At 32.6% G+C, this 25,428-nt stretch overlaps 3 protein-coding genes across 6 annotated transcripts; all 3 read left to right on the top strand.

Moving 5' to 3' along the window:
- The first annotated feature begins 883 nt into the window (after positions 1–883).
- LOC142617997 (polygalacturonase QRT3-like) lies at positions 884–4,069 on the top strand. The gene is made up of 3 exons (XM_075790973.1): positions 884–1,152; positions 1,250–1,474; positions 3,039–4,069. Exons 1-3 carry the CDS (start codon positions 973–975, stop codon positions 4,056–4,058), a joined length of 1,425 nt encoding a protein of 474 aa, XP_075647088.1. The 5' UTR covers positions 884–972; the 3' UTR covers positions 4,059–4,069.
- Positions 4,070–10,855: 6,786 nt separating this feature from the next.
- Positions 10,856–15,139, top strand: LOC142618072 (polygalacturonase QRT3-like). The gene is made up of 3 exons (XM_075791040.1): positions 10,856–11,042; positions 11,148–11,375; positions 14,029–15,139. Exons 1-3 carry the CDS (start codon positions 10,866–10,868, stop codon positions 15,043–15,045), a joined length of 1,422 nt encoding a protein of 473 aa, XP_075647155.1. The 5' UTR covers positions 10,856–10,865; the 3' UTR covers positions 15,046–15,139.
- Positions 15,140–18,934: 3,795 nt separating this feature from the next.
- LOC142617521 (E3 ubiquitin-protein ligase DIS1) lies at positions 18,935–24,532 on the top strand. Of its 4 annotated transcripts, none has more exons than XM_075790407.1 (6): positions 18,935–19,378; positions 20,248–20,328; positions 20,631–20,696; positions 21,241–21,485; positions 22,936–23,322; positions 24,005–24,532. In XM_075790407.1, the coding sequence occupies exons 3-6, from the start codon at positions 20,642–20,644 to the stop codon at positions 24,323–24,325; spliced, it is 1,008 nt and encodes a 335-aa protein (XP_075646522.1). In that variant the 5' UTR covers positions 18,935–19,378; positions 20,248–20,328; positions 20,631–20,641; the 3' UTR covers positions 24,326–24,532. The 4 variants fall into 4 exon arrangements, with proteins under 4 accessions (XP_075646522.1, XP_075646525.1, XP_075646523.1 ...); XM_075790408.1 differs by lacking the exon at positions 18,935–19,378 and adding an exon at positions 19,479–19,700; XM_075790410.1 differs by lacking the exon at positions 20,631–20,696 and having other exon boundaries at positions 18,937–19,378.
- Positions 24,533–25,428: the final 896 nt, after the last annotated feature.

The raw sequence follows: 25,428 nt of genomic DNA, 5'->3' as shown, positions 1-25,428 counted from the left end.
ATTAATGTCCTAACTCTTTGATTCTATTTTTTATGGCCACTACTTACATGATTTCAATTGCTTTTGAGGGTTTGTATAAAACAGTTTGTGTGCAACAAATTTAACTCTTCTTTTATTTGGCTCACAACCAGCCTATTGTTGGAATTCATGTTATGTAAAACTTCACAAATAATGGACAACAATTAGAAACTTGTTGTCTTTGAGTGAATTGAAGTTTGTCAAGATAGATTACAACTACAATATCACTATTTCCTTATGGCTAAGGTTAAGTCGTGGATTGATGTTACCTCACGTACAACCTATTATTAGAAACTATATGATATTTAGCAAAAAAAGAAAGAAAAAGAAAGAAACTATATGTCACCGCCACATCTTAGGCAAGAGAAACTCGTTATTTGCAAACCAAGTTTACAAATCCACCCATTTATTTATGGGCAAAGGGAATATATAGCATGAGAGAGAGAGAGAGAGAGAGAGAGAGAGAGAGAGAGAGGTGTTTTCTACGTCAAAGGATATGTAGGAAAATTTTAAGGAGATAAAAATATTTTAAACCTTAAAAGTTCTTATTAAAAAAAAAAAAAAAAAAAAAAAACCTTGAAGTAACTACAAGTTTACAACAGCAAAAACAACAACATATAAGCACGTGAAAATAACTTTATAGTTTACAATCTCGCTAGACATGTCAAACATGTCACAAGTTATTCGGTGTGGACAGAAGATATTTCACCACACCTCAATGTTGTATTCCTAGCCAATTTGACTTCTCTTTTATGGAAACAACCGTCTTTTTCTCCCTCTATATATATATATATATATATATATATATAGAGTACAATACATTATCTCCTTAAATTTGGAAATAGAAAACACCTACCCCCTTTTCTCTCTCTCTCTCTCTCAAACTCAAAACTCAAGCTATATATTCCTTTTCCAACCTGCAGAGACAGAGAGAAAGATAGCAATTCAAAAACAATGAAGGCCTTCTTGGGATTAAGCTTCCTTATACTGCTGTTGGCAGAAGAAGCTCTATGTTCCTCTAGAGAGCAAAGGCTATCAAAGTTGCTAGAAAAGGTCGAAGCCAGAGTAGCCTCTTCTCCTACTGAGAGACTTTTGGCACCACCACCACGCGAGGCTGTAGACAACCACACAAGGGTAAAAGAAAATTACTGTCACATTTTTATTATATTTTGCTTGCTTGCTCTGTTATTTTGATTTTTCTTGTCAATGTTTTGGTTTGAATGTGTTATAGGATGGGAGGGTATTTTATCCAATTGGGTATGGAGCAGACCCAAGTGGGACACGAGACAGTAGTGATGCCATATTGCAGGCTTTGGGTGATGCTCTTAAATTGAGAAATGGACTTCAATTTTTGCCTGGCATCAGTGACATTGGTGGTGTGATCATTGATTTGCAAGGTGGAAACTACAAAATTAGTAAGCCAATAAGGTTCCCTTCTGGTGTCGGCAATATTGTGGTAAGTATCTCTCCTTTTCGTTAGTCTATGCCTTTAATATCAAATCAAGGACAAATCCAGGATTTTAAGACAGGGAGATCAGAGTATAAAAAAAAAAAAAAAAAAAAAGACGTGCAACGTCCACAATATTTTCACAATAAATTTTAAGTGATTAGTTGTTATTAATTCTAATTTAAACTCTACTAAAATTAGTTTTTTATCCACCTATAATAATTAGTAACAACCTGTCACTTAAATCCGTGATTAATACTTCGTTAGTCTATGCTTTTAATATCAAATCAAGGAAAAATCCAGGATTTCAAGTTAGGAAGGTTGGAGTATAAGGGAAAAAAAAAAGGTGCAACGACTACACAATTTTCACAACAAATTCTAAATGATTAGTTGTTATTGTTCTAATCTGAACTCATTACTAAAATTAGTTTTTATCCACCTATAATAATTAGTAACAATCTGTCAATTAAGATTTATTGTAAACATAATATATATATATATATATATATTTTAAATAGTAATAAAGACTCCAAATAAACATTTATATAATATTAACAAATAATCATTCATATGTTTTGGACTGAGGATTTACATGAATTTGGGTTGGACTGGACTAGATTGAACTGATGATTTTAGAGGGGAGAGGGGCAAAGCTATTTAGAGTAGGGAACTAAATAATTTTTTTTGGGGGCTGAAAATATACCTAATATATATATATATATATTTTTTTTTTTTCCAAAAGTCCAGCGGGGGCCTGGGCCCTTTTGGGCCCATCCTGGGTCCGTTCCCGCTTCAAATTCAAATTTTTTAACATTTTTTTTTCTTTTTACAATTGCTATTAGGCATGGGCCCGTTCCCGCATCAAATTCAAACTTTTTGACTTTTTTTTTTCTCTTTACAATCACTATTCGACCTGGACCCTTTTGGGCCCCCTCTGGGTCCATCCTCGCATCAAATTCAAACTTTTTGACTTTTGTTTTTTTTTTACCCTTTACCATCGTTATTAGCCTATTGTTTTTTTCGATTAATAAGTACTCTTAGAATATTTGTTAATGAATTATTTATATTTTTTAATTGATACAAACTTTATGAGAAATAGAAAAGGTTATTAAAAAATTATTTACTTATTTTCTTTTAACATAAAAACTTTCTTAAAATAATATATTAATAAATGTCTTTAAGACATCAGTTAATTTTTCCCTTTAGCACGTCTACTAGTTTAGTCAAGAGCCTTGTATTACTTCATGCGTGGGTGGGATGAGAAGCCATATACACTTGAAGAAAAGTCAGGTACTTGAACATCTCTTCTCAATCATTTTACATAATGGAAAAACCTAACCGATGCTTTTAAGATATTAGTTTAGAAAATATTTTTATACACCTTTTATGGAGAAAAAAAATTAAAAAGCAACTCATCTTTTTAATAACTTTTTAAACTTTCTTAAAATGGTCTATTAATTTCCCAAGGACACTTGTTAATTGGACCCATAAATAATAAGTAGTCCAACAAGTTCATTCTCTTCCACCCACAAACAATTACTTTAATGTAAATAACATTGGCATGGTCAATTAGGTACAAGGAGGAACTTTGCGAGCATCAAATACATTTCCTATTAATCGACACCTCATTGAACTATGGGCACCAAATTCTCAAAACATAGGAGGAAATAAGGCCCAAAATGGCCGTATTCGCTATGAGGACATCACCTTCAGGGACATCCTCTTTGATTCAAGCTACCGAGGAGGAGGGATTTACATTGTTTATTCAGCAAGAACTCGTATAAACAATTGCTTCTTTCTCCATTTCACAACAGAGGGAATTCTAGTGCAACAAGGCCTTGAAACCTTCATTTCAGGCTGCTTTCTTGGACAACAATCATCCATTGGTGGGGATACAAATGAAAGGAATTTCTCAGGCACTGCCATTGATCTAGCAAGTAATGACAATGCAATCACTGATGTTTCAATTTTCTCAGCAGCAATAGGTGTTGTATTGAGAGGTCAGGCAAACATGCTCACAGGGGTACATTGTTACAACAAGGCATCAGCTTTTGGTGGGATTGGAATATTATTGAAACTAGCTGGATATTCACAAACTAGAATTGATAATTGTTACTTGGATTACAATACTTTAGTCATGGAAGACCCTGTTCAAGTCCATGTTAGTAATGGATTCTTCTATGGGGAAGCTACGATTGTCTTGAAATCAATTAAGGGTATAATCTCAGGGTTAAATATTGTGGATAACATGTTTAGTAGTGGACCAGGTCAAGCGAAGGTTCCAATGATAACATTGGATGGAAAATTCACTGACATTGATCAAGTGGTGATTGATCGGAACAATGTGAATGGTTTGAACTTGAAATCAACAGTTGGAAAACTCAGCGTGGCTGGAAATGGGACGAGGTGGGTGGCTGATTTTTCGCCCGTGCTGTTATTTCCCAACAGGATTAGTAATTTGCAGTACTCATTGCACACTCAAGGAGAGCCTAAATTTACAGCACATGCAGTGACCAATGTGACTAATAATGTGGTTGTTGTAGAGAGTGAGAAGCCAGTTAATGGAGTGGTCTCCTTGGTTGTTTATCAGTAATGTATAGATAAAGTTGTGCTATCTTCATCAATTAATTGTTGGTGCATATTTATTTGAAATAAATAGAAGACGAAAGTCTTGCCAAGTATTTAATATGATTTTTTCTGCTTTTGAGTTTTAATTCTTCTATTTGCTGACTTTGGTTCTTGCATTTGCTCTTAACCGTGGTCAAATTCTTTATAGATTTCCAACTTTTCTACTTGCAGCTAATGGAAAAACTAATAATCAACTATGTGCTTTTTAATTTTTCAAATTTGTCGGAAGTGATGAAAGATATACACAAACCATATAAAGAATTTAGATTAGACATTGATCTAGAGTCAAGAAAGTTTCTAAAGTAAGGAACCAAAGCTTGGGATTGGTGTATGTTTCCCACCTCAACAACTTGAAATAGGCTTTGCATGCAGGTTTGGATACTAAAATATTTTCAAAAGGAGATTATCCTACTTTTTTAACTTTTGCTTCCTTCTTACGATAATGAGTCTAATCACGCAAAAGCTTTTATAATCATTAAAATAATATGTTGTAATTAATGTATAATAAAATAGTGTTATTGGTGATTATGTTAAAATGATATTCTTGCAATTACAAGAACTCAATCGTTACTTTAACAAGTTGTGAAAAATATTATAAATTAGAAGAGTAATGTTAAAGATATGTCCTTAACATTACTCTTCTTCTAATGCCTCAAAAGTATTCTACCAAAAAACGGTTAGAAAAAGATTCAATCTTTTAATGAATTTAATCTCATCCATTATATGGCAATCAAAAAACTATTCATTTTTTTTTTTTGAAAAAAAGAAACAAATAACTATTCACTTATTTGAATAAATTTGATGTATTCAAATATATATATATATATATATATATATATCACATGACCTTTTTTATAGTATAATTTAGTATGTGATTTTATATATATATATATATATATATATATATATGAGGGTAAAGTTGAATACACATAACTAAAAGTAGCTTTACTTTGTTAAGAGTCTTGTAATTTATGTAGTAGTATTATTCGATTTATGGAACTTGATGCAAATATAAGTTTGAATTTGTGGGGACATGTATGGTAATTGGTGAGATATCCATCCATCATGCTAATTGCTTTATGCAATTTGAGTAGTTTTCTGTTTTTTGTTTTTTGTTTTTTCTGAGAAGAATCATTCAAGGAGTTTGTCATGACCTTTTATGGATGATTTGGTAGGTATGAATAGTATCATTGACAACATGGTCGCTTGTTATTTGTATCAATGTGGGAAGTGAATGAAAATTAAAATTGAAAAGGTTCTTCTGGTGGAAGTGTAAAAAAAAAAAAACTCTTGCTATCAGTGCAGGATCAGGATTTGGATCTATTGGGCTAAAGATATCAATGTCGTATGTCTTGGATTTTTTACTGAGAGTGGAATCAATTGATCACTTTCAGTCTTCCAGTTTATGCTTTAAACATTGTAAAGGATCAAAAGCACCAATCTATGTAAAAATTAAATTGAATGCAACTACATAATATTTGAATTTAATTGAAAAACTTAACGTACTAAGAGTATGCCCCAGATATAAATCTTGGTTAAAATTGAATATGGTGTAGAAGTTTCAATTCCTAACAAAAGAAAGTCAAAATAACTTGGCGCACATATTGAAAGTCTATTGAAAAATATGAATTAGATCCCAAAGTTTTAATCCATGGACGCAGGTGGGTTCCAGCATATTGGTTTATCAAATAGATGATAACTATTAGAATTTTAAATTTAGGTGTTCTAATGCTTTTCCTAGTTACATTAGGATTATTTCCTTTTTTTTTTTTTTTTTTTTCCATTTTTCCAGTTGAATTAGCATTTTATTTGTTTTTCTTTTCCTAATTAATTTTTTTTCAAGTAGAAGTTAGTTTATCATTTTTTTCCTAAGAGAAGTAGGAGAAATGGATTAATATTATTATTTGGTTATTAATGGGTAGCAGTTTTTTTTCCCGGTTAGATTTAGAGAAAAGAAATTACAGTTTTTTTTATAGAAAATAAATTCACATTTCACACACTCAAATAGCGAGATCTAAAATCACCCACTACGATTCACACTCAACATTAAAAATCCACCATGTACCATATATGGTCTTGTAAGAGTATAGAAATAGCCCAAGGCCCACTTAGAATAGTGGTGTTAGGTGTTTCTAGCCCAATGCAATTAATTTGTAATAGATCGAGTTTGCAAGGTCAACCGTAACACTTTATTGCAATCCAGATATGAAATTAGTGGAATTAAGGCTTGTAAGATGATAACGAGAAGCAAAACATAGGGATAAAACACTTCCTCAAGCCTGGTCGAGGTGGCAATGTTTATATAAAATTTGCTTAATTGTTGATACAAGGTCGTATTCTCTTCCTTCTAATCCTTCCTTTATGATCCAGCCCCTTTCTTAGAGATTCATTTCCTTTATAAAGTCCCTCTTACTGCATCTGAACCTTCTACCTATACGTCTTTAGGTAACAATTTGGATGCTTGTCTCATCAGAACTTTGCTAGAGGTGGTAAAATGTGTTGTGGGTTGTGAGATTACTGTTCAGGTGTTATTTCTTCATTAATGTGGTTAGCTGAGTTGGTGCAGTGCATTGAATGCGGAGGTGATGACTACTTTCCCTAGATATTTCCTCTCTTCTTTAGTTGCACATCTCTGATGTTTTCCATGGTGCCTTGCTCTTTGGTGCAAATGGCCAGCTGAAGTATTGTCGAGGTGCACTCATTCCTCGGGCTTCTCAAACGATGGGTCTTTATGTCTTCCCTCCTTGGCCTTAGTCCATGTGTCGGGCTTGGATTGGTGTAGTCTCTATGTCTTCCCTCCTGGGACCTTAATACACATGTCGGGTTCGGATTGGTGCACAAATGGGCCTCTCCCCATCCTTGGACTAGGCCCATGGGCTCTATGTTATGTTTGGATCCTCCCTTCCCACATGTCTATTTTGTTTGTTTATCTTGTTATTCAATTGGTACAGAAAACTCTCGAACAATGTAATTGAACAACTAAAACCCATTTTGAATCTTGCCTTTCATCTTGGGTCCCCTATATATGAGACCTGAAGTTGTAATAATTGTGTATTATAGATTTTGTTTTTATACACATCTATGCTGCATCATAAGGTAAAGCTTGAATTTCATGAATTTTTTTCACTGACATGAGTATTCTAAAGTTTGATTCTAAAATTCAGCTTTTCAAATGGAGTTAATGCAATTCAAATTAAATAAAATACAACATATAACATATTATTTTAACACATGAATTTAGTCAACAATTTTAAACTCATCTATTTTGTCATAAGTTTTCATCAATCTCCGAAACATATTAATTATTAGCCTTTCTTTAGGTGGATGGAAAGAAGTAATCCCTTCTTCCGTATTACTTTTTAGTTTTCACATTTGATTGCTCACAAGTCACTAAGTTATGAGTACTGTTTTTGTGGCGGGCAAAAAATAAGTCAAGTCTGTGTCAAGTACTAACTTGCTACTTTTGCTCACGTAATTAATTTTTAAGAGATGGGATGCTCAATCAACCTTAAATACCCTTAACAAAATAAAAGAATTTATTCTAAGTGTGAATTAATGCTAGTAGGTAAGAAGCAGCCTTGAAAGGCTTATATTGAGTTCCTTGAGTTTAGTTTTAGGTAGTGATTACAAATGGTTTTCAAGTCTCAAAAAGTCCGTCCCTTCCTCTAAGTCCTACATTTGGAAGGTCAGGGTTAGATTTTTCCTGATACTTGTCTCATTAAAACTTTACTAGAAGGCTTCCATATTAGGCTATGAGCTGGGTTGACATTATTCATAGGTCATTTTCTCATTAATGCAGTCAGCTAAGTGGGTACAGAGTATTGAATGCGGAGATAATGGATGCTTTATTCATCCTCTTTCCTTTCTTCCTAGCTTGATGTCAAATCTTCCTCCTCGCCCTTGGTTTGCATCCAACGGCCTTTAGCCTTGGTTCTCGGTTTCCCAAGGGCATGTTGGCATCTTCGAAGTCCTCGGGTGTTATAGTCTTTCTGCATCTGTATAAGGTCACTTGTATTTTTCCCGAGGATGTTCTGTTGGTACTTTCTGAGGTTCATACTCCTAGCATTGTTCTTAATCTATCTATTTATATTCTCAGATTCTCGTCCTCTCACAAAATTTTTTTTTTAAAATTTATTATTAAAGGAAGTTATGAGTATTGTTGAATAATAAATTTGTTCCAACATTTTTTTTACCTGAATCCTGATACTTAAGAGCTTGTTCTTGCTTTTAATTTCTTTATTGGTGCTCCGATCTCTGAATTCTATGCTACAATTGTTCTTTCTTTTTTAGTATCAAGGGTAGATTACAAATATATAGTATGTATATCATATATTATTTTAATTTTACACTTGATACTTATTTGAAAAAAAGAAAAAAAGAGAGAAAAGAAGAAAGAAACAAATTTTGATTTATGAATTAATTTAACTTAAACCCATATGTGTTCGTGGTGAACTAAGTAGAGCCATACCTTAGCTTCAAGATTGCCTCCCGCATTGTGTCACTGAACCCATTTAAAGCAAGCAGCAATAAGCCTCCCCATGCGCAGAATCTGTGGTTGGCTCGATCAAAAAATCGATCATATAGATAGTGGCTTTTGTCACTATTTATGCTTGTGAGTTGTTATAATAAGAACAAAGTAGTCCACTAGTATTACAAAAGTCGTGTATTAAGATAGAATATAATAAGTGAAAAACAAAATTTTGATATCAACAATTAAGATCTTGTAATTATCCAAATAATTGATAATAGTTGTAGACAAAAAGTTTATAAGAGCAATTAAGCTATTGTTTCTATCTAAAAAAATTACTTTGAGTTTGAGCAACTACTTGACAATTAAACAGGATGTTCACTTGGCAGATGACACAACTAGGAGTTTTACGTTCAATTTTTATTATACAATATATAATATGATTTTTTTTATGGCCACTACTTACATTTGTTAAGATATATTATATTTATATTTAGTAGTGTTTATTACATATAAAATTGTTTTACACCGTTTTACACACCTTCAAAAGTATAGAGCTAAAATCATGTATGTCAAACAGTGTAAACTAATTTGTATGTAACAAATTGAACCCATTTTTTTAGGTTCACAAAATGCCTATTATTGGAATCATGATGTTATGTAACACTTCACAAATAATGGACAAAAATTGGTTGTGTTGTTTTTTGAGATAAAAGGAATTTGTTGTCTTTGAGTGTATTGAATTTGTCCAGATAGATAAAAACTATAATATCACAATTTCCTTATGGGTAAGGTTAAGTCATTGATTAATAATGTCCATATTAACGTTGGGATTCCGTTTGCTCAGGTTCAACCTATAATTAGAATCTATATGTCACGCACCTCATCTTAAAGTTAGGCTAGAGAAACTCGTTATTTGCAAACTAATTTAACAAATCCAACTTATTCACAGTCACACGCTATATTATATATCTAGCTAACTCTTATGTGGCGTTTGGTACGGGGTAATATTTTAGGATTCCCAGGAATGTTTAAAGATTCCTATGTTTGGTTGCAAATCACGCTAAGGAATCAGATGCTAGGGGAATCTGGATTCCCCTCTCAGTAGGAATGTGGATTCCCTTTAAAACAGGTGGGAATCCAGATTCTCAAGCTTAAAGGAAATTGTATTTTTTATAAATTGACAATTTTAACCCTTTTTCATTATCATTTAAGCAATTAACATAAAATATAAAACAAATTATTATGGATTAAACTCTTTTAAAATTATTATTAAGAATAAAAGCATTTAAGAATTTAAATAGTTATTTTTGTATTGTACTTGTCATTTTGAAATATTAGACTATAATTTTAATGAATTTTTCATAATTAATAGTTTATATTTGGTTTTTCATTATTTATTTAGAGGAAATTTTTTTTTTTTAAGAACTTGGTAGTTCACATTCAAATCTAAGGATAGAATAGGAAAAATAAATAATTCATTTAAGATTCCTGAGAATAAACCAAGCATTATCATCTCACATTCCTAGGAATCTTAAGATATTTTCAATGAAACCAAACATAGGAATAGCTACATTCTTAGGAATGTGATTCCTAGGAATCACATTCCTAGGAATCTAGATGCCAAGAGTAATGTGGATTCTCCCGTACCAAACGCCACATTAAGTAATAGGCTAGAGAAACTCGTTATTTGCAAATTAACTAATTTAACAAATCCAACTTATTCACAGTCACACACTATATTATGTATCTAGCTAACTCTATAATAATAAAATTAAAAAAAAAAAAAAACAACAACAACAACAATTTTTTTTTTAAGAAACGTAACATTCTCTCCTTAATTATTATAATCTTATTATTTTCTTTTGGGTAAGTTTAAGTTATGGATTAATGTCCATATTAACTTTGGGATTAATTATGTTTCTTATCTTAGCCTCACGTACAGCCCATTATTAGAATCTATATGTGATATGTCACGCACCTCATATCAGGGTTAGGCAAGAGAAACTCGTTATTTTCAAACTAAAAGTGCTTATTAAAAATTAATTAATTAATTCTCAAAACAAAAAAGTGCTTATAAAAAATTAATTAATTATTTAAAAAAAAACCCCTTAAAAGAGATTACAAGTTTACAACAATAACAACAACAAACTATACGCACGTAACATTCTCTCCTTAAAATTTTCCTAGATAACCTTTGAAATAGAAAACACCTACCTACCTCTCTCTCTCTCTCTCATGCTATATATATTCGTTTCCAAGCCTGCAGAGACAAAAAAAAAAAAAGATAGCAATTCAAAAGCAATGAAGGCCTTCTTGGTATTAAGCTATCTAATACTGCTGTTGGCAGAAGAAGCTCTATGTTCCCCTAGAGAGCAAAGGGTATCAAAGTTGCTAGAAAAGCTTGAAGCCAAAGTAGCCTCATCGCCTACTAAGCCACCTTCGATACCACCACGAAAGGCTAAACACAACAAAAAAAGGGTAAAAGAAAATACTTTCACATCTTTATTATTATCATGCTTGCCTTCTTTCTTGTTTGTTGTTTTGATTTTTTCTTGTCAATCTTCTGGTTTGAATGTGTTATAGAATGGGAGAGTATTCAATCCCATTGCCTATGGAGCAGACCCAACTGGGACAAAAGACAGTAGTGATGCAATATTGCAAGCTTTGGGTGATGCTTTTCAATTGAGAAGTGGATTGGAATTGTTGCCTGGGATCAGTGACTTTGGTGGTGTAGTCATTGATTTGCAAGGTGGAAACTACAAAATTAGTAAACCAATAAGGTTTCCTTCTTCTAGTGGTGGCAATATTGTGGTAAGTCTCTCTCTCTCTCAGCCTGCGTATGAGTTCTTCTGCTGTCTCTCTAACTGCGTGTGAATTCTGCTGTGTATGCCTATCATTTTTAGTGTTGTTTTAGCCTTCTACGACCAGGACAGCAGTCTTGCAATAAATTAAAGTTATGGGGACAATATAAACTCATAACTTCACATCATCCTCCAGTTTACCTGCCACACACTCCCAACAATCTACGATGAAAGATACTGTTATAAATTTTACTATATAAAGTGTATAATTTAATGTAGTATTGAATGTGATTGATGTACATGATTTAACTACCTTATTTATGTTTACATTACTCTTTTATGATTGATGATATGTAAATTTATAAACTCATTGTAGTAAAACTTGTAATACCTTACTTCTGCTTATTTACAATTTGTATTTTGATTTTAATTACTCATGTAAAAATTAGACAAAACTCTAAGTAAATAGGATGTTGTTGTGAATTTTTTTTCGTGACTAGCTTTCACGTGTATTGGTGGTTATTGTTTTAGGATTAAGGCATGGTTTGGCTGCCTAGTAGTAGTATTATTTAATTTTAGATTTTACTAACGTGTATCCTAAGGACACACAATAAAGTTTTACTATATAAAGTTTACAATTTAATATAGTATTGAATGTGATTGATGTAAGTGTTTTAACTATCTTATTTATGTTTACATTACTCTTTTATGATTGATGATATGTAAATTTATAAACTCATTGTAGTAAAATTTGTAATACCTTACTTTTGCTAATTTACAATTTGTATTTTAATTTTAATTACTCATGTAAAAATTAGACAAAACTCTAAGTAAATAGGATGTTGTTGTGAATTTTTTATCGTGACTCTAGCTTTCACGTGTATCGGTTATTGTTTTAGGATTAAGGCATGGTTTGGCTGCCTAGTAGTAGTATTATTTAATTTTAGATTTTACTAACGGGTATCCTAAGGGCACACAATAGTATACTATTTTTGGAACAAGTTTTTATTGAGAATTGAAAAAGTTTTGACAGCCTTTTCAATTTCTGATAAATTTTTTTTCAAAAATAGATTAGTTAGGGCATACATTAACTGGACCCTTTAGAGCCTGTTTGGTACATGTATTTAAAAATTGAAAATTGTTGTTTGAAAACATTTATGGAAATACGTGTGGGTGAAAAAGTGTATAAAAATACGTGAAATGTTGTTTAAAAACTGAAAATGGTTGTTTGAAAACACAAACCAAACACCCCTTAATTTTTTATAACTTTTGTGCATGAATGTTTAAAGTGTATTATATATACTCATTACATTTTTTTATCAGTACTCATTAATTTTATTTTATCAATGTACTAAAGGTATAAATTAAAGAAAATATCTCTCTAAAAAAAATTAAAGAAAATAGTAAATAAGGAATAATTTATATTTAATTATTAGTTTTAATATACACACAAATTCATTGTGATGGTGTGTTTTTTTTCTTTTTATTGACACTTATTTTATATATAGTATCTGTTTGAATTCGGAGGATTGCGTCCGTGTTTGCTGAGTTTCATGCGTTTCAGATTTTCTCCAACAGAGTTCTATGTTCATCACTATTCACGAGACTCACAAGCACTTTATTCAGAAAAAAAATATTAAAAATAAGCCCCACGATACCATTAACACATTTAAAAATTATTTTATTACAATATTTTTAGTTTTCAATTTTTAATTATATCCAAACGGACTTATAATATAACTATTTAAAAAAAAAATAAAATCTAGTAGAAGATATATAAAGCACTTTTGTTTCGTTGAATGCGTTTTTGATATACGTGCATTTCATAGATTAACATTCAAAGTGTTGCACGTGTATTTGCTGCACGTGCCACGTTGCATTGCATGTTACAGCCTGTGCTCTGCCTTCTATGCAGGGCAGGGACATGCATTAAACACCGGAACTGCCCCTTCTTGCAACTTAATATTCATCATTAATGCGTCGTTAAACTCTCTACCTTCAACATCAAATTCATTTAAAAATTCAAATTTTTTGACCATTTTCTCTCTTTATAATACCTACTAGTCTACAACAATATTAGGAAAAAAAAGTCATATGTTAACTGGTTCCTTAGCCCAATTGTTAATAGAGAAAAGTTATTTGATAATTTAAAAATATTGGTTTATGAAATATTTTAAAAACAATTTAATATGAAAAGAAAAATACAATTGATTTTTTTACATTTTTCCTGAAATTTATATCAAAACTTTTTTTAAAGCCTAAATCAATATCCATAAAATATTTGTTAACTTTTTTCTTTAAAAAATAATGACTTATACTAATTTAGTCAAGAGCATATTACTAGATATGTGTAACAGAATAGAAAAACTATATACCTGGAAGAAATAGTCAAATACTTTTGAAGAATAATGAACTTATTTTTCTAATTGTTTTAAATAATTACGGCATGTTTGGTAACATTGTTCTAAGTAGTAACGTTGTTTATATTTTTTAGAAATACGTGTGAGTGAAAAAATGTGTAAAAATATATGTAATGTTATTTAAAAACTGAAAATTGTTATTCAAAATCCTATACCAAACCACCCTATAGTTAAACAAGTTCATTCTCTTTTCCCAAAAACAATTATTTTAACTTAAAAAATGATATTGGCACGGTCAATTAGGTACGTGGAGGAACTTTGAGAGCTTCAGATACATTTCCTGGTGATCGACACCTCATTGAACTATGGTCACCAAATTCTCCAAATACAGAAAATAAGGTCCAAAATGCTGGCTTTTACTATGAGGACATCACCTTCCGGGACGTACTCTTTGATTCAAGCTACAGAGGAGGAGGGATTTACATTGTTGATTCAGCTAGAATTCGCATAAACAATTGCTTCTTTCTCCACTTCACAACCCAAGGAATTCTAGTGCAAAGAGGCCATGAAACCTTCATATCAAGCTGCTTTCTTGGACAACACTCAACAATTGGTGGTGATAAAAATGAAAGGAATTACTCAGGCACTGCCATTGACCTAGCAAGTAATGACAATGCAGTCACAGACGTTGCAATTTTCTCAGCAGCAATTGGAATTGTATTAAGAGGTCAGGCAAATATAATCACAGGGGTACATTGTTACAACAAGGCATCATTTTTTGGTGGGATTGGAATATTGGTGAAACTAGGTGGATATTCACAAACTAGAATTGATAATTGTTACTTGGATTACAATTCTATAGTCATGGAAGACCCAGTTCAAGTCCATGTTACTAATGGATTCTTCTATGGGGATGCTACTGTGGTCTTGAAATCGATTAAGGGTAAAATCTCAGGGTTAAACATTGTGGATAACATGTTTAGTAGTGGACCAGGGCAAAGTATGGTTCCTATAATAACATTGGATGGACAATTCACTGACATTGATCAAGTGGTGATTGATAGGAACAATGTGAATGGTTTGAGCTTGAAATCAACCGTTGGAAAACTAAGGGTGGCCGGAAATGGGACGAGGTGGGTGGCTGATTTTTCGTCGGTGCTACTATTTCCCAACAGGATTAGTCATTTGCAGTACTCATTTCACACTCTAGGAGAGCCTAAATTTACAGCACATGCAGTGACCAATGTGTCTAATAATGTGGTGGTTGTAGAGAGTGAGAAGCTTGTTAATGGGGTGGTCTCCTTGGTTGTTGATCAGTAAAGTATAATTAGGAAAAAAAAATTGTACTTATTTTAACAGAAAGTTGTACTATCTTCATCAATTGTTGGTACAAAAAAAAAAGAGACTAAAATCTTTGCCAGTCCTTTATAATGATTGGTTCTGCTTTTGTGTTTTAATTCTTTTATTTGCTGACTTTGGTCCTTGCATTTGCTCTACCATGGTCAAATTCTTTACTAAATTTCCAATTTTTCTACGTGTAGCTAGTGGAAAAGCTAATAACTATTTGCTTTTTCAATTTTCAAATTTGTCGGAGTTGATGAAATTAAGAACTTGGAACTTGGAAGACACAAACCATGTAAATAATTGACATATGATAATGACATTGATCTAGCGTCAATTCTAAAGTAAGGAACAAAAGCTTGGGAGAAGTGTATGTTTCCCACCTCATCAACTTGAATAGGCTTTGCTTTGCATGCGTGTTTGGATAATATTTTCAAAAGAAGATTATCCTACTTTTTACTTTTGCTTCCTTTTTATGATTATAAGTTTAATCAAACCAAAGTTTTTTAAATCATTGAAATGATATGTTTTGATTGATGAATAATAAAATGGTGTTATTAATTGATGATTATATTAAAATGATGTTCTTGTAATTACAAGTTATGAAAAAGATATTGTAAATAAGATTATGTCCTTGACATTTCTCATCTTATAATGCCTCAAAGGATTCTACAAAAAAAAAGAGTTAGACAATACTTTAATCTATGAAGGAATTTCATCCCATCCATTATATGGCAATCAAATAAGTACTCATTATTTTTTATTTTAAAAAATAACCATTCACTTATATTTGAATTAAATGATGTATTAAGTGAATTAAAAAATAATAACATGACATTTTTAATAATTTGATTTATTCTCCATACCAATTTAAAAGAAAATCCTGTGTAAAGAAAATTTATATATTAATAAACCCAAACCCAAAGAATAAACCAAATTAATATAAAAATTACTAATTTACAAAATCGCCTTCCTAATTAGAACTCAAACAAAGCATACAGAGAAAGAAAAATAAAGTAAACGAAAACTTAAGAAAAACTATGCGTAGGTACTTTTTTAAATAGACAATATTTTATAAACATTTTAAGATAAGTCAATAATCAAACAAATGAAAGAAAGAATATAAATAATAGTCACGACTCTCCTAAGTAAATTAATCTTGTAAAAAGTTTAGTAATTTAGTAGTATTTTTTTTTTGATGAATAATTTAGTAGTATTACTTGATTTCACGAAACTCAAATAGAAATATAAATTTGAAATTGTGGGGACATAGATGGTGAGATGTCCATCCATCATGCTAATTACTTTATGCAATTTGAGTAGTTTTATGTTTTTATTTTTCTTTGAGGAGAATCATTTGAGTAGTAGTTTGTCATGAGTCATGGCCGTATATGGATGATTTGGTAGGTGTATGAATAATATCATTGACATTTTGTGGTTTGCTTGTGCTCTCAAAAGAGAACATGGTTTTGTGGGCTTGCAAAAAAGTATGATATCGATGGTGATGTGAAGAGTGAATGTTGCGTAGCTTTATGTTTGTATCAATGTGGGCTGTGGATGAAAATGAAAATGAAAATTGAAAAGGTTCTTCCGTTGGGACTGTCCTAACCAAGTGTTCAATTATTACTTGTTTAGTTTATGATAAAATAAATAAATAAATAAAAACTCTTGCCGTCAGTACAAGATTTTGATCTCCTGTGCTAAAACATCAATGCTATACTGAGAATGAATCACTTTCAATCTTCCAGTTTATGCTTCACCCAACCCATCTAAGCTGTCACTTTTCCCCCTACAATTTAAAATGGAGATAAATTATATAGATTATACCTGGTGAAATTATTATTATTTTTTGGGTAGAATACCTAGTGAAAATTTTAAAGTGAAAGAAATTAGGTGAGTATACCTGAAAGTAAATGTAATAATAGAAAAACTCAAAGTGGGCGAGTATAATTTTACCCCAAAAAAAATTTGTTGTGTGAAATTTTAAAAGTGAAACAAAATTTTTGGGGGGAGGGGGGAATTATACTCACCTACTTTGAGTTTTTCTATTATTACATTTGTGGGGAGTAAAGAGACCTTGATGGGAATATGGGCCGTTGGGCCATGCTAAGGAAGGCCGACCTGCTCTTGGGTTTAGGACTTGTCAGTACTACGGGTCGGCCCATACGCCGAGGATCCGAGGATCCAGCCGAGGGTGAATTTCCCTTCGGATGGACACCGGAGAACCTGGGACTTCATGGTAAAGGTTAGGAAATGACATGGTCAAGACTATTGGTTAAGGGGGGTGAACCCTTGAATGCCCTAGAAGCACTGATGTTAAGGAAATAACAAAGATAAAGGCTGTCACCTCCACATTAAAGACCCTGCACCTACCACCCTGGCCGCATTAATGGGGAAGTGACACCTGAACAGTGGAAGGGAAACTTCTGGTTACTATTCAAAGGCACTGAGAAAAGAAATATCTAGGCTAAGGGGGAGTTGGGGCAACACGTGTACAAAGTATCAAAAAGAAGAGTATTTAAGGAGCAACCTAGAACAGAAATAGGGGATCCTTTTTTGTAATCTAAAAAAAAAAGAAAAAGAAAAAAGAGAAAGAGATAATATAAGAACTGTTCTCGGCTTACGTCCGAGCAGGTTGATTTACAATATTCCTTGTTGTTTTTAAGTGTTTACAATCTTTGGCTTGTCATTTAATCCTCAAACACTTCTAACCTGGGTTTCAAACCCACACTCTACAAATCATATTGTTTAAGGCTCATTGGGCCTGAGCCCGTAACTGTTCTTGGGGCCAGGTGCAATTGTGCACTTACAACATTTACTTCCCCTCTAGCTTTTAGGTTCATTTTTTTGCTACATTACTTTCAACAAAGCATCTATTAACTTATTTTATTTAGCTTTTAGCTTTTATCTAAAATAATCTTATAAAAAAAATCAGCAAAACTTTAAATAAATTGCTTCCAAACGAATATATATCTATTTTTTTTAAAGTAAAAAGAAGACCATATGTTGGAAATAGCCGAAGCAAAAAAGTATTTGTTTGACTTGTGTTTATTTTGTGTGCAATAGTGCATGCACCTTGCATTATGTTAGATTCTTTAGTCAAATTTTTTTTGTTTCATGTCAATTTTTTTATTCGTTGGACTCACAAAACTCGTACGTAAAAAAACACCTTATTATATATATATATATATATATATATATATATATATATTTTTTTTTTTGGAGAGAGTTTCAATTTATAGTGTCCGCTACTGATAACTCTTTCAAGACACTAATCAGTTTTTGGTGTAGGTGAGAATTGAACCTCGGATTTTTTATTTAACTGAGATAATTAAAATCATATCTTACCATACTTGTTAACATTTCCCATACTTTATTTATTTATTTATTTATTTTGGTAAATGGGTAAGGGGGAAAATAGTGTGACTTTCCTACTTAGGCGCAACTATACTAGCACGCTACTCGCTCCCGGACAAGTCCCCATACTCACGATCTATATGAAGAACTCACTTATTTTTTTAAGTCAATCATTTGAGATGAAAGTGAGATATAAATGGTAACATGTAACAACACACAACTAATTGTTTGAAACTCAAACCTAAATCCTAATACTTATTGACCCCGTATCTTACCAACTACGCCATTCGAATTTTGGTTTTCCCATATTTTATTACCCTCTGTGGATATGATTACATTTTTTTTATTGGTAACTTTGATTGGCTGTCTATTAACAAACAAGCTACCAAACATAGTCACCATATGACTCTGTACGTCGCAGAAACGCACGCGCAAAAAATTTCGCGTAGGGAAAAATCATCAAAACTTATACTTAAAACCGTGACACAAAGCCGGCTACAGGCTACAGCATTTCCGGGCCACTGTTTCCCTCTCTCTTTCTCTCTTTCATAATCTCACTCTCTGTCTCTTTCTAAATACAAACTTTCCCGATTCTCTCTCTCTCTGTCTGTCTCTGAAGATTCAATTCGATTTCTGAGCTTTCTTTACGGTCCCACACACCTTTTCAACATTTTCCTTTTTGTATTTTCTCGAGAAAAATTTCTCTCTCCTCCCAAAACCCCTACTACCCCCTCCGCTCCTCTCTCTCTCTGTCTCACACAACGGCTTTAATTTGAATTGAAATTCTCTCGTAGACGCGCACTTCTCTCTCTCCTCTTCTACTTTGTATTAATTACATTACACAGTACAGTACCACACCACCACACCACTACGCATTTCTCCAATACACCTCTCTCTCTCTCTCTCTCTCTCTCTTAGGGTTTTCGTTTTCGCAATGTCCTTTTGAGTTTTTCAGGTACGTTCTTCTTCTCTCTCTCTCTCTATGTGTTTTTGTTGTTTTGATTCGGTTTTGAAATTTCCCTGTGATTTCGGGATAAGTTTCCCCCTGTTTCTGTGCATTTGCGGAATATTCTAGATCTGTTATGCGAGTCAAAGTTTTGACTTTGAATGCGCGTGCGCGTGATTCTAGGGTTTTGTTATAATCGCCATCTGAAAATGCTTTGAATTTGTATGTATATGCTAATTTTGGTTTAGGTTTTTGTTGTTCTCTGTTACGATTGGCTTAGTTTGCGTAAAATAGTCTATTTTTTGTTCAGGGATTCGAAGTTGTTGATAGCGTAAGTTTTTCGTTCTTCGAAGTTAGGATTCTAATGGCATTGAATAATATAATGATTTGTTGCGTTAATTTGGTTTTTGTGATGCTTTTTTTAAAAAGCACTTTTTGTAATGGTTACTGTGGTAGTTACAGTATCCACCAATTACTGTTCATATTGAGAGAAAATTCGACTTTTTGTAGTTTTGAGATTTGAATTTTAGAATGCTGCTACCATGAAAGCATAGATTTTTTTCCCCTTTTTCGATTAGGAAATATTTATAGACGTTTTTATGGGAAATGGAAAAAAGACTTTTTCTACAGCTTTTTTTAATGTCCCATGAAAGTGGTATCTAATTTTTAAGGTGTTAGAACTTAGACCTTAGAGGTCGGAGGCTTAAGACCTACTCGGCCAAGAGTATTTTAGCTCAACTGGCACCTCGTCATTGCACCTCATGGTGTGTTAAACAGAGTTTTACGAAATGATGATGTGAACATGGGGATTTTTTTTTAATGAATTCTTATTTGATCGAGAGATTATGAATTTTTAATGTTATTGATATCTTTGTTAGGTTCTGGACTCTGGAGTTCCTGTCCGTTTCATACCTTGTCGAAAGAAGGCAAGAAATTAAAGTGCAAAACTAATTTTGTTGGTAAGAATATCTGGTAATGTTTTTAGTTTATGCCTGAAGCTAGTTACTACTTTCATTTTACTTAATGTTATTGATTTCTTATATATAATGATCCACATTCATGGGCATGTAAATCTTTATTTTAATTTTTATATTGCAATAAATATGTTGAGATGCCTCTTTTTTCTAGGGTGTATTATATGTTAGTAACTATAGTTTAAATGTTTAAAATTGTCAACATATATTTTTTTTTGTGTTTTTGCTATATTGTTGATGTATAATAGTATGACAGATTTATTTATTTTTTTCTTATCCTTTTGCAGTTGGGGTTATTATGCCTTATATTGGAAGATTGGTCCTTATAAATAGTGATCCACATTCATGGGCATGTAAATCTTCATTTTAAAATTTTTTATTTTTATATTGCAATAAATATGTTGAGATGCCTTTTTTTTTTTTTTTTTTTTCTGAGGTGTATTATATGCTAGTAACTATAGTTCAATTTTAAAATGTTATCAACATATCTTTTTGTGTTTTGCTATATTGTTGATATATAATAATATGACAGATTGTATCATTTTTTTTTCTTATTCTTTTCCATTTGGGGTTATTATTATGCCTTTTATTGGAAGATTGGTCATTGTTTTACTATTTTTTCATCTTTATATATAAGCCTTTTTCCTTTCTTTTGATGAATCAATTACTGTTAGTGATGTAACTACTTGCCTCATGCTTGATGGGATTTGATTGGTGGTTTATTAGGCTTCTTTTCATGGAATATGAGAGTTATAATCTGTTCTAGTGTTACTTGAAATGACATCTTGATCTGATTGCTACATTTATTACAAAAATGTTTTTCTTGTCTACGTTCTGTTTCAGATCTCATTTCTTATGAGTCATGGATTGATGTTACGTATGTATTTGTCTTCCTAGATTTTGCTTCTAGAGTTAGCCACCGTAATACCTGGATGGCATCTGGAAATCCATTTTTTGATGAAATGCGGAGCAAACCTGAGGTCATTGATCCTCCTCAAAGTGAAGACATGTTGGACGTTGGTGAACATGTGAATGACCCTGCTGCCATTTCTCTAAAACCTAATTTAACTGTTTCTAGCAGTGTTCGTGAGCTATTAGAGTGTCCTGTGTGCTTAAATGCTATGTACCCTCCTATCCATCAGGTTTGTGTCAAATTGCCATGTACCCTTTTATACTGCATTCTTAAATGAACCCAAATTATCTTGTTGAAATGCCCTGTATATCAATTATTATGTCCACATAATAGTTGGTGTTAATTTTTTTTACCCATCGATTCATCTTACAAAAAAGAATCTGTTAGGGTGTTTAGTTGTTAATGTGTTTTAGTTTCTTTTCTTTAATTTTTATAAACAGCTGCTTGGTTTCATCTTGATGCATTCAATCATTTATACACCTTTGGCAGGCTTGGTCAGTCGCCTTGCTTCCAAACATGCAATAGTTTTGATCAATAAGGCCATTGATTAGGCAGCTTATGTTGAGATATTTATAGTTAGAAATTAACAGTACCTATGTTCTATTAGGAAATCTTGAATTAATGTTAATATTCATTAACCTTCTACACACTTGATTAGTATTTTATTTGCATGAATCAATATTTGAGTTAATAACTGTGCCGTTTTCACAAAGAGCTGTCCGAAACAAATGGGCTTCACTTATTATGGTTATGCGTTAAACTTTGATATTCTATTCCTAATATAGATTTCTATATTAGCTTACAGCATTTCATCAATTATTTCCCAGCCATAGGCACCTCTTTACTCATACTATTTTAATTAATTTTGCACCATATATTTGGATATATGGTATATGGAATTCCACTAATTATTGTGTAAATTAGATATTTAATAAAAAATCAGTTATACTCAAGTCACTAATTTATTACTAGTCGGTTTCTGTTGTAACTTATCATTATTCTTTTCTTGCTTAATGTGTGGCAAATGTATTTCATTTGAACCTTTTGTGATACTTCCTGAAGAATCATTTGTACGAAATTTTCTTGCAACTATTTTTTTTGTTCAAGTTATGAGTCGTACTGACTTGTCATTTTTTACACAATTGGGTCTTGCTACGTTGTCTACGACAGGTAAAAAAAGTAAGAGTCAGAGAGATCAGATTTGAAAGATTTAGAAAGCCTTTGTCCCAATGAGGGTGTTCCACACTCTACGCTGCACCAACCAGAGTCTGCCATATGTCCCTGTTTTTCTCTTATAAAGTAACCAAAGTATAAAAGGGAAAAAAAATAGGCATGTAGCATACTGTAATTGGAGTATGAAGTGGAACACTGTTAGTGGGATATAGGACTTTTTTCAGTAACCCTACCATTAAAATGAGAATTGGAACATTTAGAAGAATGCAAACAACACCCCCCCTCCCCCTTCTCTTTATTGCCCATCTTCTTTCCAACCTTCCCAAAAGAACAACACAACTAAGCATGGAATTCCTGCGTTGAGGTTTCTTTTATAAAAGAAATTCATTTTTATTCTTAATTTTTTCCTGTATCAAGATAATTATTATTTTTATCTAATTGGAAAGAAAATGGATGCAAATTAAATGTCGGTTCAACTCATTGGTGTTCTCCTGTTCTTGCTGCAGTGTTCAAATGGTCACACGTTGTGCTCTGGTTGCAAGCCCAGAGTGCACAACCGGTGCCCCACTTGCAGGCATGAACTTGGCAATATTAGATGTCTTGCATTGGAGAAGGTGGCTGCATCTCTGGAACTTCCATGTAAATATCAGAGTTTTGGGTGCTTGGGCATATACCCATATTACAGCAAACTTAAACATGAATCTCAATGTGTCTATAGACCCTATAACTGTCCCTATGCTGGGTCAGAATGCACAGTCATTGGTGATATACCCTATCTGGTGGCCCACCTGAAAGATGATCACAAGGTTGACATGCACAATGGCAGCACCTTCAACCATCGCTATGTCAAATCAAATCCACAAGAGGTTGAAAATGCCACATGGATGCTGACGGTATAGTGTTTCTTACTTGTCCTTATCTCATTGTCTTCTTTATAGTTCTTTACTTGCTTATGCTTTAGCAGAGGTGGTACTGTGTTTACCTTGGTACAATGTCAATAGAAGAATTATGTCAGATGCATTCATATCCACTAGTTAATGTGGATACAGAATTTTGTCATCCCGTGAGGGGTCTAATCTACTGTTTCAGCTAAAACCGGGTGAAATATTTGTCAGTACTTTGTGGACCTATTTTTAGGAACTGGAATCCTTTAATTGACGGGCTTGATAATTAAGATTGCAATCATATTTGAAACAAAAGTCAATTTAATTTTAGAATTGTAGTAAAACCCATCCATATGGGATTTTCCTGTAGTTTTGCCTATATTGGGATGAAAAACTTGTGTCTTTGTCCTGTAGACCCATTGTTTATGGAAACAGTGCAGCTTTTGAGTACTGAGCTTGATAATTCAAAATGCTAATAGACAACTTTTAATATTGGCTTATAGTCTCTGCCACATTAGGGTGTGTTATCAAATGTTGATGGTGGAGTGGGCGAATAATTTGTTGTGGAGTGGCTACACTTTGTAGTAGTATGTTATATGCCACATTTATCCATATAGCTCAGTTAATTCTTGCATTTACTGGACAAATTGGGGTAGTAACTGATCACTGAATTTCTCTGTTATTACTCTAGGTCTTCAGTTGCTTTGGTCAATACTTTTGTCTGCATTTTGAAGCTTTTCAGCTCGGGATGGCTCCTGTCTACATAGCATTCTTGCGATTTATGGGTGATGATAATGAGGCAAAGAACTACAGCTACAGCCTAGAGGTAGGTGGAAATGGGAGGAAGATGACTTGGCAGGGGGTACCTAGAAGTGTTAGGGATAGCCATAGGAAGGTGCGTGACAGTTTTGATGGTCTTATCATCCAACGCAACATGGCTCTCTTCTTCTCTGGAGGAGACCGGAAGGAATTGAAGCTTAGAGTGACAGGTAGGATTTGGAAAGAGCAGTGATAAAGAATTTCTGCATTTATCTTCTTTCCGGTTCTGTCCTTTTGAGTTTTTGGGTCTTCTGGTCATGTATTTTTTGGAATGTAGGACGCAAACTCTCTTTGCTTGTCCATGCATTGAATATACATGAGTAGGAAGGCATACCTGTTATCTGTAATTACGATGATTATCTATTTGTAGATGAATTAGTCTGCTGCTGGTAGTTTTTTCTTTGTGCTTCTTGTGTGGAGGAATATATCAGTTTTGGTATGGCTTTTGATGCATGAGCAATTAAAATTGTGTTATCATACAAATTAAATTGGGAATAATATATTCTAGCTTTTGGAGACAAACCATATGAAAAAATAATAAATAAAATAAAATAATATAGAGGGATATGCAGGTGAAAGAGAAAGATAACTTCAAACATGATATTTTTTGCTTGCACGCCTAATTTGGTTTGGATTTGGGCCTTAACTAGGCCTTGGGCCTTGATATCTTTTAACAATTACATTTGACCACAGGTAAGGCTGATAAAAGGATTGAAACTACTAATAAATATTTAAAATATTTCTCTCTGTCATGAATGGTTTCTTTGATTGTCACTTAATAGGTAAGGCTGAAGCAAGTTGGGAGCCAAACTTTTTCTTATTTAGAAGAGAAAAAGGTAATTGACCAAACAAATGTCAAAATTATCATAGATGGGAATAACATAGAATTCTCAATGCATGATACCAAATTACTGAAAATAAGTTGAATAACTCAATAGCATTGAAGTACCATAAAAATACAAATCAAGGAATATTTCAAAAGACACCCAATCGTACTCACTTGGAAAATGATCAAGTTTTAGATGTGTTATAATCACATCTGAAATCATATGGCTTGCATGACGATAATGAAAAAAAGGAAAAAAAAAGGAAAAAAAACATAAAGCCAGGCCTCAGTTGGCCGAACACTAACGTAGTGTAATTTTCTATTTTAATCGAGAAAATTGCACACATGGAGTTGCACTCTTGAAATGAAGTAAATAGAAAATGCTGGAAAGAAGAGACATCACTGCTGCTGGTTGAATGTCAATTAGTTCTTCGGAAGTTATTTTTGCAGAAGGCCAGTTTAGTTAGTAG

Source organism: Castanea sativa, chromosome 11 (genome assembly GCF_040712315.1).
Source record: "Castanea sativa cultivar Marrone di Chiusa Pesio chromosome 11, ASM4071231v1".
Taxonomy (NCBI): Eukaryota; Viridiplantae; Streptophyta; class Magnoliopsida; order Fagales; family Fagaceae; genus Castanea; species Castanea sativa.
Note: the sequence above shows the minus strand (reverse complement) of the source record. Positions and strands in the feature narration are given on the sequence as shown.

Coding starts and splice junctions, on each gene's coding strand:
- LOC142617521 (XM_075790407.1), top strand. CDS start 20,642: ATGCCTTATATTGGAAGATTGGTCCTTATAAATAGTGATCCACATTCA. Junction 20,697..21,240: donor TGATCCACATTCATGGGCAT/GTAAATCTTCAT, acceptor TTGTCTTCCTAG/ATTTTGCTTCTAGAGTTAGC. Junction 21,486..22,935: donor TGTACCCTCCTATCCATCAG/GTTTGTGTCAAA, acceptor TTCTTGCTGCAG/TGTTCAAATGGTCACACGTT.
- LOC142618072 (XM_075791040.1), top strand. CDS start 10,866: ATGAAGGCCTTCTTGGTATTAAGCTATCTAATACTGCTGTTGGCAGAA. Junction 11,043..11,147: donor CTAAACACAACAAAAAAAGG/GTAAAAGAAAAT, acceptor AATGTGTTATAG/AATGGGAGAGTATTCAATCC. Junction 11,376..14,028: donor CTAGTGGTGGCAATATTGTG/GTAAGTCTCTCT, acceptor ACGGTCAATTAG/GTACGTGGAGGAACTTTGAG.
- LOC142617997 (XM_075790973.1), top strand. CDS start 973: ATGAAGGCCTTCTTGGGATTAAGCTTCCTTATACTGCTGTTGGCAGAA. Junction 1,153..1,249: donor CTGTAGACAACCACACAAGG/GTAAAAGAAAAT, acceptor AATGTGTTATAG/GATGGGAGGGTATTTTATCC. Junction 1,475..3,038: donor CTGGTGTCGGCAATATTGTG/GTAAGTATCTCT, acceptor ATGGTCAATTAG/GTACAAGGAGGAACTTTGCG.